Consider the following 10,000-nt stretch of genomic DNA (forward strand, 5'->3'; position numbering starts at 1 on the left):
TTATGTTTTTTTAAATATTATATTTCATCCAAACAAAGGCTATATCAAGTACAAGCTTCTGTGGTCAGAATGCAAACAAGGAAATGGTCAAAACCTTCATCTCGGATATGTTTGGTGACACGCGGCTTCAGCTGATGCCGGAAGTTAGTATAGGTTTCACATTCCATTGCCTCTATTATTGGTATGCTCATTTAAACATGACTAATAGATTATCATAAAATTAAAATCCATAATCCCGTAATGTAAAGATGTTTATGTATGTTAAGGTATGGGCGTTCCTAACCTTAGTGAGAGAAGTGGAGGAGCTTCAGGATCTCAAGTCGTTCTTCCAGGAAACGAATCAAGGTATGAAACAGGATCATACACCTTTTTCTTTTGACTTGATTCTTGGTTTTATAAAGCATTTTGATCATCACTTAATTAGTGTATGGGTGCTGCATTCTGCCTTAACCATAAAATGTATTATTCTCAGTGCATTTATAATGTCAACTTTCTTTTCTTCACTTCTTTTACTGAGTATAATTCATTCTCTTACCCACTGTACTTTATCCTACTCAGCAAAATGGTAATGAATCACATCCCCATTAAGTAACCTTATTAAACATCTTGATTTAATTTAACTTCTAGTGCTTCCATCCTACCTTGCTTTTAGCTTATTCTATCACTCATATTTAGTTTTTAGTTAACCCCGTCTATTTCTTAGAATACAATAACTCTATATCCAACAGATGTTTTTGACTTTTCATCTCTGTGGTCAAACCTGCTGGCCTCTGGGTACAAAATGGGCATTTTGGAAGCCCACCCACAAGGCATGGGAGTGACAGTGAAGACACAAGGTATTATTTGGGCATTCTCTTCTGCTATGGTAAGTTTGCATAGGAAATTTTAACTCTAGTTAGTGTATTTTTGAGCAACTATATTACATAACTGAGCTTTATTGGATACAATAAGAAAATAGTATAAAACTGTTTGTTGGCTCTCTGCAATAAATAAATAGATAGATAATAATCATTCAATGTAAATTACTAAAATGGGTTTCTGCCTTTCCAGGAAGCCTGGAAAGTAGTCTCAGGATGCAGCAATAATTGTGACACAACCCATCAACTATCTCGCTTGGTTGAAGACTTTGTAGCCTCAATCCGCCATTCTTAAATTGCACCTTAACTCACATATTATATCTAGATTTAAGGATAACAGTTATTTTAGTATGGCTTAGTCTTCATAATGTTTGTTGCAAACTCTCTCTGGAAAAAAATAAAACGACTTGAATTGATAATGGCAATAACAAGAGCCTCTCTAGTGATAATTAGTTCACATCCAAATTCTCTCATTAATATCCACAAATTAGACGTAATATTAAAATAATATCACTGGTCTTATCCAGACCAAAATTACTAATCTCACTGAATAGATTTTCTATAAAGACATTTCTGGTGAAAGACTGTCATTCCTTTAATACAGGATATTATTTATTTACTGAACATTTTCTGCCACATCAACATCTAAGTCATTGACGCTGTATACAAAACATGGTGATAGGGTGGGGCTTGAGGGCAAAGCCACCAGGTAAAGTATTTTGGTTCAGTAAGCCAATGTTTGTGGATTTTCCAGACTGGTCAATAGTCAAAACAAACAAATGTACCAGGCATCAAGGGTTACACAGCCTTATGGTAAAGTATTGTGGTAAAAAGGGTAAATATCAGTTAACGATTTGGATAAGTGAACAGAAAGGGATGAAGAAAGGAAGGAAAAGGAAAGAGGAAGATCAAAAGACCCTGCAAAATTAGTTGAGGTGAGAGCTGAGGTCCAAGGCAGGGGTGATCCCTACATTAGGCCCCAGTCTCCACCTCGTAAGAACCCCACAGCAACAACGAGCTAGGTATTGGGGGGTACCTGTGGATTTGCCTTAACCCATTGCCGAAGGGCATGCCATACCATGAGCACTGTGAGTTTACTTGTTTAATTGTTTATGAACATAGATGGCTACACTTGTACTAAGTCACCAAGGATCCAATTACGAGTACTGTTTGTCTCGCCTGTTCACCCTTTTCTTTAATTTACAAAAATATTTTACATTATCTTATTTTGCAATTACTAATGTTTATAACATTATAGTAATTATAATGTTTATAATAAAAATAACACCATCGATATTCATAGCACTAGTAAAAAATACATTTTCCCACCAATTCAAGGCAAGGTGAAATCAGATAAGGAAGAACCATCTATGTGTAGAGACATTTCACAAAAAAATATAAAAAATGAGCACAGCATTTCCCCCTTTTTTTTATTCACTTTCCATGGCGGCAATGGGTTAATAAACATGTTAAATCAAAATGTAAAGGTTTTCTTTCTCAACAAACTCAAAGCTTGATTAATCAATAAGTAAATAACCAAAGTGAATTTTAATACAGGTATCTGTGGATATCCCTTAATATGCCAAATAAGAAACAATAAGGATATCTCTAAATGTGATTGACACTTTAAATATACTAACTGGTCTGAGATTTCTGAAGATGAAAGCATTTTGTTTGATTTTCAGTCCCTTAAATACAGTCTGGAAAGTTTTAAAGATTTTCATGCATAAGACATCACATCAAGCATGTTGTAAATAAAACAATGAAGGGAAGAACAAGAAAAAAACACAAATATGCCAAAGGGCTTTTTGCTGTCGTGTTTCTTCAGTGCATACTCATGCCAGTTGTCAGTGTCAGTAGAGTTTATGCACTGACAGTAAGAAATTGGAAAAATATGCTTGCAGAGAAAAACATCAGTATAATTTTGTGTTTACACCAACATAATGTTCAATTCAAAGGAAAGTAAAAATATCAAGAAGATTTTTTAACTGTATTTTTTGCACATTATAGCAACAATTAATTACAACAAAACATTGTTCTTCAGCTTGAAAACATCACAGGAAGTTTACTGGTCATGGATATTTTACTTAGCTGCAGGAATGCAATGAATTCTTTTAAAGGACAAAAGGGTTAAGCAAAACTAGACTGGTGACCCTAAAGTGCAATAATTTGAAACATTTCATGTTCTTTTCTTTCAAAATCTTACACAAATGTCATTAATTTACAATAACAGTATAAAAGTAATCATACTTTGCTTATTATTTGAGGTTTTTAATAATTTTGAGAATATGTTTACTCAAATATACAAATGAATTGGGACTTGGTTTTCCCCTACCTAATTAACATAAACTCTCTGCTAATATCCATAGTTTAAGTTTGGAAAATACCAAAATAGTTTCTTGATTTTATCTTCATATCTAATTTACTACTCACATATACCATTCCCTTCATTCCACCTGTTGTGCTGGTTTAAAAACTTCTACAGTGGATCACATTAGATTGCATTCCTTCTTTCACTACATTTGCAAAAGTAATAAAATGGATGATATAGTGATCTCTTCCCTACAGTTTGCAGAACATTTGAATCAGAATACTTACTTACAGTAACTGTTTTAGGACTTTACATGTAAATCTCTATCACAAGAAAATAACAGTATATATTGTCAATGTGAAAGCTCCATGTTCCATTTACTTTCCACTTCAGTAACTTTATTTTTTGCTTTAATGTATATGACAAAAAGGATTCTCAAATTTTCCTCACATCAATTATATAAACTTGAGGAGCATAAATTACTCCCCAAAATCCTTGGTGTACATTTATTGAGATTCTTTTCACAAGTAGGAATAATGTAGCATCTGAAGGATGATATCCTTTACATAAAGGATGAGCTTGAGCACTAAAAATATTTACCTGATATAATCAGACTAGATATGTAAGCAAGTATTTAATTACTGGCACAATGTTAGCTGCATTATTGTTACAACCACTACTAAAAAATACAAAGAACTGACATGGCACTCTTAAGCAACATTTTTTCATTATATTAGTGGTAAGAAATGCAACAGAGGAAATGAGATATAGTATCATCCAGTATACAGGGCTCATACATTAGAGTTTACCCGTTAACCTTCATTGCACATCTTATCAAATCTGTTGCCCATCTTACTTGCACATGATGATCAAAGGACGAGAGATAATCCCTGCATGATATCCATCACCCTTCTCACATCATTTATTCTTGGTTGCTTGAGTCTTACATATATTTTTGGAGGTCTTTTTCAATGGCTGGCTGTGGGGGGAAAAAGGAAAGAAATTTCAATCATCTACTTAAAGTCATGACCCTTTGATATGTGAATCAGGAGTTCGCAATTCAACCTTTGTCTTTTTTACCTTTTTTACACATTCTCTCAGTCCTTTCAAAACACCTCTCTCATGTGCATGCACTGCCCACATACACACACTACTCAAACAAAATTTTAATCATTTTGAGAACATGTTTTAAATCTAAAAATTGACTACATGTTAAAAGACATCGGTTTTCTAAAACAAAGCTTTAATTTCCCATTTCACTTGTATAACCAGAAAAAAAAAGCACACATCAACTTACAATTGGATTCGTTTGTGGCGAATAGCGAGCTACTGGCTTTCCTTCTTTGTCAACAAGGAATTTGGTGAAGTTCCACTTAATAAAATTACCGAGTGTGCCCCCTTGTTTCGACTTCAGGAACTTCCACAATGGGTGGGCATCATCCCCATTCACCTTGATTTTGGAAAACATGTCGAATTTTACTCCATACCCTTCAGCAAACTTCTTGATTTCAGCCTCAGTACCGGGCTCCTTTATTGGGTTGGAAAAAAAAAAAAAATGAATAGGATATACATTAAACTCTATTAGCAACTTCATGAGGATATTTTACAAAAAATCATGGCAATATGATAATAGTAATAATAATTATTGACACATTAATATAACAATTATGGCATATGTCAATAATACCAAGTAATATATAATAATAACAATGATAATAATAATCATTATAGTGGTATATAATAATAATATTAAAACTATATTCAATAACAGCAATAATAATATATAATAATATAAATAATATTTAATAATAACAAAACATAAAATCAATAATATGCAATTACAATAACCAATATGAAACTATATGAGCAATAATGAAGATAAATGATGAAGTTGAAGAAGGAGATGCAGATAAAGATGAAGATGATTGCACAGTTAAAACCTATGCCAACAACACCAGCATCATGCAAAATACCTGGCCTCCAAATTGGTTGCAGGGGAAGGCAAGGATGCGCAGGCCATTGGCTTCGTACTTCTCGTGAAGCTGCACCAGTTCGGTGTAGTTCACGCTGGTCAAGCCTCACTTGCTAGCCACATTGACTACAATGCAAGGATTGCCCCTGAAAATATGAAAGAAAATCAGTTCCCTCTCACTGCCAAGGTGAAAACTAAATTACAGGTCATAAAATTTCATAATGCTTCATATCACACAGAAAATAAATGTAGAATGGCTGAAACTGCTTCTTAAAACTCACTTGTACTTTTCCATTGAAACTTCATTGCCATCAATATCAACAGCACTGAAGTTGTAGAAGGCTGATTCTGAAGCCTATCAAAGAAAGGCTAATTAGTTTCTTTAAAAAATTGACACTCATAAATAATTAAGAGTTCTGTAATCAATCCTTAAAATATATAAAAAGATAAGAAAATCTAAATAACAAAACAAGCAACTTAAAATGTCTACTCACCATGACTAGACTCCTTGAGAACGATGCCAAGCTGGCACCTCCACCTACTGCTAACAAACTCTGAGCTGGAAGAGATTAAGAGCTTGTTACACCCTGTATGTTATATTATGGGATTGCCACTTTCAGTTTAAAGTATCAATCATATGAACTATTATCATCCACTGGAGTTATCCTCTTCACTCAAGTACCTATTGTCTGATAAATCTCTTTTATCCAAGGTTAGTAGATATACCAGTAAGGTATATTGCTTACTGTATGATAACACTAACATAAATCATATCAGTATATAATGAACATGGACATAAACTAATCACTAACAAGAACAGTACTTAAGTATATAAAATCCAAATCAGTTTTAATATTCTTCATCCATGAAATTTCAAATTAACTGAAAGTTGCACTTTCTAAATATATCAATGCATATCTATTTACACAATCTAAAATTCCTCACCTCCCCCTCCCCCAAAAATAATTATATATAAAATTAAGTTTTTCATCTGGATTAAAAAGTCATAAAATTTGGTCATCATGCTTTGTTAACACAAGGCTTGGTTTAGAATGCAACTCCTGGTAAATATGAGTTCTCAAAATTCTTAAACTAATCCAATTCCCAGCACCCAAAACAACCATGTCACCTCACAGAAAAGCAAATTGAACTGATGATTATAAAAAGGTTAAAATGCTAAAAACACGCATATTTTGGATTAGTATATATTAGTAAAACAAACCCACATATTATTCACTATCTATGTTAATGCACCCAAACCTTGTGATCCTACAGAAAATTATAATTTTGCTTACACCTTACAGTACAAGATGGAGAGAGCAGATCTGTAGTGTGTCCTATTCCCACTCTTTCAGCATACTGACTAAGTGATATCTGCCACCCTACTAAGTCTTCAGTTGCCAACTCAACCAAAAACATAATTTCCATCATTTGACTATTCAATGAAATTCAAACCATTCATGTTCTATTAAAAATCTGTGAATAATTCACTTCATAAATATTTATTAAAATAATATTTTCTATATCAGATAAAGAAAAACTTGATACAAAACACCAAAGACAAAAATCAGTCAAATGTACATCATCTGTAAAGCTCATGTGTCCCTGATGTGTTCTATGATAGAATCACATAAAAATCTTTTGGGGGATCTTCAGGCCAATAATTTCACTTTCACATTCATGAGAAAAACATAATTGGAATTCATTTACATTTCCTTATCTCACTTTTTTTTAAGACAGCCTGTAAATTTACTGGACAAACATCAGTTTAACATTGAAAATAACATGCCATTAGTGTAATATATGTGCCACAGAGAAAAGGAGACAAATTTACAATTTTGTGTTTTTCTGCATCAAAACATATTTGTTTAATAAGAGGATCAGATTAAAGGGACTCTATCCATACCAAATGCCTGACAGGTAAAATGAAGTGTATAAGAAAAATGGGTGGTATTGTGAAAGTTTTGGATTTTAATAGCCTAATTGATAAATATCTTAAGTCAGGGCATTTGCAATCCTTTTCTAACATGAATCCAAGGATTTAACTGCTCAACTACAGATAGCAATAGCAACAAACTTCATTTCCTTTATATCATGGGCAGAAATATTACATCCCAGCAAGCATAATACTTAAATGCAATGCAGTCAACTATATGAATGCTCAGAACATTCTGATTATCTAAAAATACTAATCCTGCTAACAACTAAAAAGTAACTTAACTTGGCATTAATTTTGTGGTATTCTACTTCTCACCTTCCTAGCTCTCCATTGATGCCAAATAACTGGTATCTACAATATACAATTTGTGCCAGTTCAGTAAATATCTAACATAACCCTATCTATACAAGTGGGTGTCAGCCTTCCCCATCTAAATACATCAATGGGTACTATAGGAAAAATACCAAAATAAAATATCAAATTTATTTCTTACTATTCTTACTTATATTTTATTTAACTTTTAACCCAATACTTTTGCTCTAAAATTCTCTTACTAATGTGATGGTACTTATTTATAATGGGATCAAATGAAGCAATGTCAGCCTCCATCCTTCCAATGCCGACATGCACCATCAAATCTCCACATATATCTGGCAATGTATGCATTTATTCATATATTCAAAATTACTTGATGCCTCACTACCTTTGGTTATAAGGAAGAGCTTACTCTTCCTTACTTGAAATTAAATTATCTGGGTAGCATTTACATGCCACTGCCAGAGGCCATGGCATCACTTGATGTGCAGATCTACAGGATTGGATAGCAATGAAGCTTAACTTTATTGTAGGCTGACACTTGCTTGAAACATTACTGTTTTCTGTGTTTATTTACCATTACAATAGGTTTACCCTATCTCTGTAAAAAAAAAAAAAAAAAAAAAAAGGAAGAAAAAAGAGAAAAGAAAAAAAGAAGGGGGTATCCACAAGCATTACCATATAAACCAAATACTTTCCTGATGTAGTTGATTTGTCCCCAGAACCCTACCTGATCACAGTATTTCCCTATTCATGGGCTGAGACTCCCACCTGATCACTGTGGCATTTATCACCTTTTTTTCTTAATTACTGACATTTTTGGGCTGTGCAGTTTACTTTATATATCAGCAAGTATTGTTTCTTCATAATGCTTAACTGTTAACTGAAAGCAGGTAATCTTTATAGTATGGAAATGCTTAGGTAGGGCAAATTGAAGATGAAATTCTTGTAGAGGGGACAAAGTTATAGTCATCGGTACAAGAAATAGTCTGCAGACATACACGATAATGCCACAAATAAAAAGATCACGGAAAGCATTGTTCATGGTCTAAGTCCACTTGGTGTTCCCATGTTTCAGACAATGTTTCCCAGGAAGTATTGTGGACAGAACCACCCCTCATCAACCCACCCCTTGGGCAGCAACCAAAGGGCACACCCAGTTACAGCAAATTAGACTTAATATTGACTGCCAAATATCACAAAAGCAAATACATATTGCATGTACGTTACACAAAACAATGTTACATTGTAATTATGCAAATTACAGTTAACATCCAATTTTGCAGACTACAGTACAACTTGAACATGCCAGCTATGACACGTTCAACAATATTTCCTGCTCATTTCTGACAAATGTTCAGCATAAATCTGTCTGCAATTCACTGTATCTTTAATTCATGGTAATTACTGTTACATCACATGTTTGTTACCTGTTCTGCAAGTTGGTTGTTGTTTACATGTTCTAAAATAAGCATATGCCTTTCCAATGACCAGTTTCCAGTCAATGCAGTTTTTATAGTACTAATAATCACCAATAATCATAACTCTTACTACAAAACAACTTGTATTTGTTCCCACACACCCCAAAAAATTAAAAATTAAAAACAACATAACCGCTTCTATGAAACCAACATAGACCCACTTTACAACAAACTACAAAACATGCAAGCCACTCCATACCACAACCAATGCTTGGCTGCCTGTGTCCTGTACAGTCTTAGTTCTTGTCGGTACCTGCGAAGCGCAACATTCCCGACAAAGCACGTGACTGCGCCCTCCGAAGCCGACGCTTGAGGATCGTTACTGTGGCGGGCGAGGGAGGCGCTCGGCGCTCTTGCGTAACGCGCACTAACGACTTACCGGTGCTTTAAGGTGTTTTTACATTTCGAAGCACTGCTATTCACATTTCGCTGTTTGACTTAAGAAGTGTTGTATGAACAATCACTTTACTGATTAGACATATCGACTTTTATATAAACAGATAACAGACATGAACAAATGAGAGACGATCAATCAAACAACTAAAGTTGTGCATTTCGATGTTGAAAATGCACACACTCGCGCACGTGTGTGTGTGTGTGTGTGTGTGTGTGTGTGTGTGTGTGTGTGTGTGTGTGTGTGTGTGTGTGTGTGTGTGTGTGTGTGTGTGTGTGTGTGTGTGTGTGTGTGTTGTGTGTTGTGTGTTGTGTGTTGTGTGTTGTGTGTTGTGTGTTGTGTTGTGTGTTGTGTGTTGTGTGTTGTGTGTTGTGTGTTGTGTGTGTGTGTGTGTGTGTGTGTGTGTGTGTGCGTGTGTGTGTGTGTATGTGTGTATGTGTGTGATGTATATTTAAAATAAAGAAGAAAAAAAAAGTTTCACCATAATGACTCGGTAGAAGGGCGTAAACACAGTGACGTTGCCATATTTCCCAAATAGGCAGAAATGAAGGTCGATAAAAGTTCCATTCCGTGATTAAGCGTTATTCAGCACTTTCATGAGGCATCTTATGACTCGGCACAGTTAAGATGCCAAGGAATCAAGCGGTGTATATGACTTGGGAACTAGTGGAAGAATTTCACTCTTCATTTATGATATTCCTAATGCTACCATTTTAAGATAATGATTACAA

At 34.3% G+C, this 10,000-nt stretch overlaps 2 protein-coding genes across 4 annotated transcripts in view; one reads left to right on the forward strand and one right to left on the reverse strand.

The window, feature by feature from the left end:
* The window catches only part of LOC125030354, a 14,995-nt gene extending 13,722 nt beyond the window's left edge, over window positions 1-1,273 (forward strand). Inside the window, exons 12-15 of the mRNA XM_047620360.1 lie at window positions 39-143; window positions 267-345; window positions 729-865; window positions 1,051-1,273. Coding sequence (XP_047476316.1) covers window positions 39-143; window positions 267-345; window positions 729-865; window positions 1,051-1,152 — 423 coding nt within the window. The 3' untranslated portion in view covers window positions 1,153-1,273. The remainder of the gene's footprint in view (window positions 1-38; window positions 144-266; window positions 346-728; window positions 866-1,050) is intronic.
* Window positions 1,274-2,833: 1,560 nt separating this feature from the next.
* Window positions 2,834-9,243, reverse strand: LOC125030356 (phospholipid hydroperoxide glutathione peroxidase-like). Of its 3 annotated transcripts, none has more exons than XM_047620364.1 (6): window positions 9,129-9,243; window positions 5,635-5,699; window positions 5,422-5,495; window positions 5,142-5,286; window positions 4,466-4,696; window positions 2,834-4,147 (listed from the first exon to the last, which is right to left on the reverse strand). In XM_047620364.1, exons 1-6 carry the CDS (start codon window positions 9,142-9,144, stop codon window positions 4,112-4,114), a joined length of 567 nt encoding a protein of 188 aa, XP_047476320.1. In that variant the 5' UTR covers window positions 9,145-9,243; the 3' UTR covers window positions 2,834-4,111. The 3 variants fall into 3 exon arrangements, with proteins under 3 accessions (XP_047476320.1, XP_047476318.1, XP_047476321.1); XM_047620362.1 differs by lacking the exon at window positions 9,129-9,243 and adding an exon at window positions 6,436-7,785; XM_047620365.1 differs by lacking the exon at window positions 9,129-9,243 and adding an exon at window positions 6,443-6,490.
* Between the last annotated feature and the right edge of the window lie 757 nt (window positions 9,244-10,000).

This window comes from Penaeus chinensis, chromosome 11, assembly GCF_019202785.1.
Source record: "Penaeus chinensis breed Huanghai No. 1 chromosome 11, ASM1920278v2, whole genome shotgun sequence".
In the NCBI taxonomy this organism is placed as follows: domain Eukaryota; kingdom Metazoa; phylum Arthropoda; class Malacostraca; order Decapoda; family Penaeidae; genus Penaeus; species Penaeus chinensis.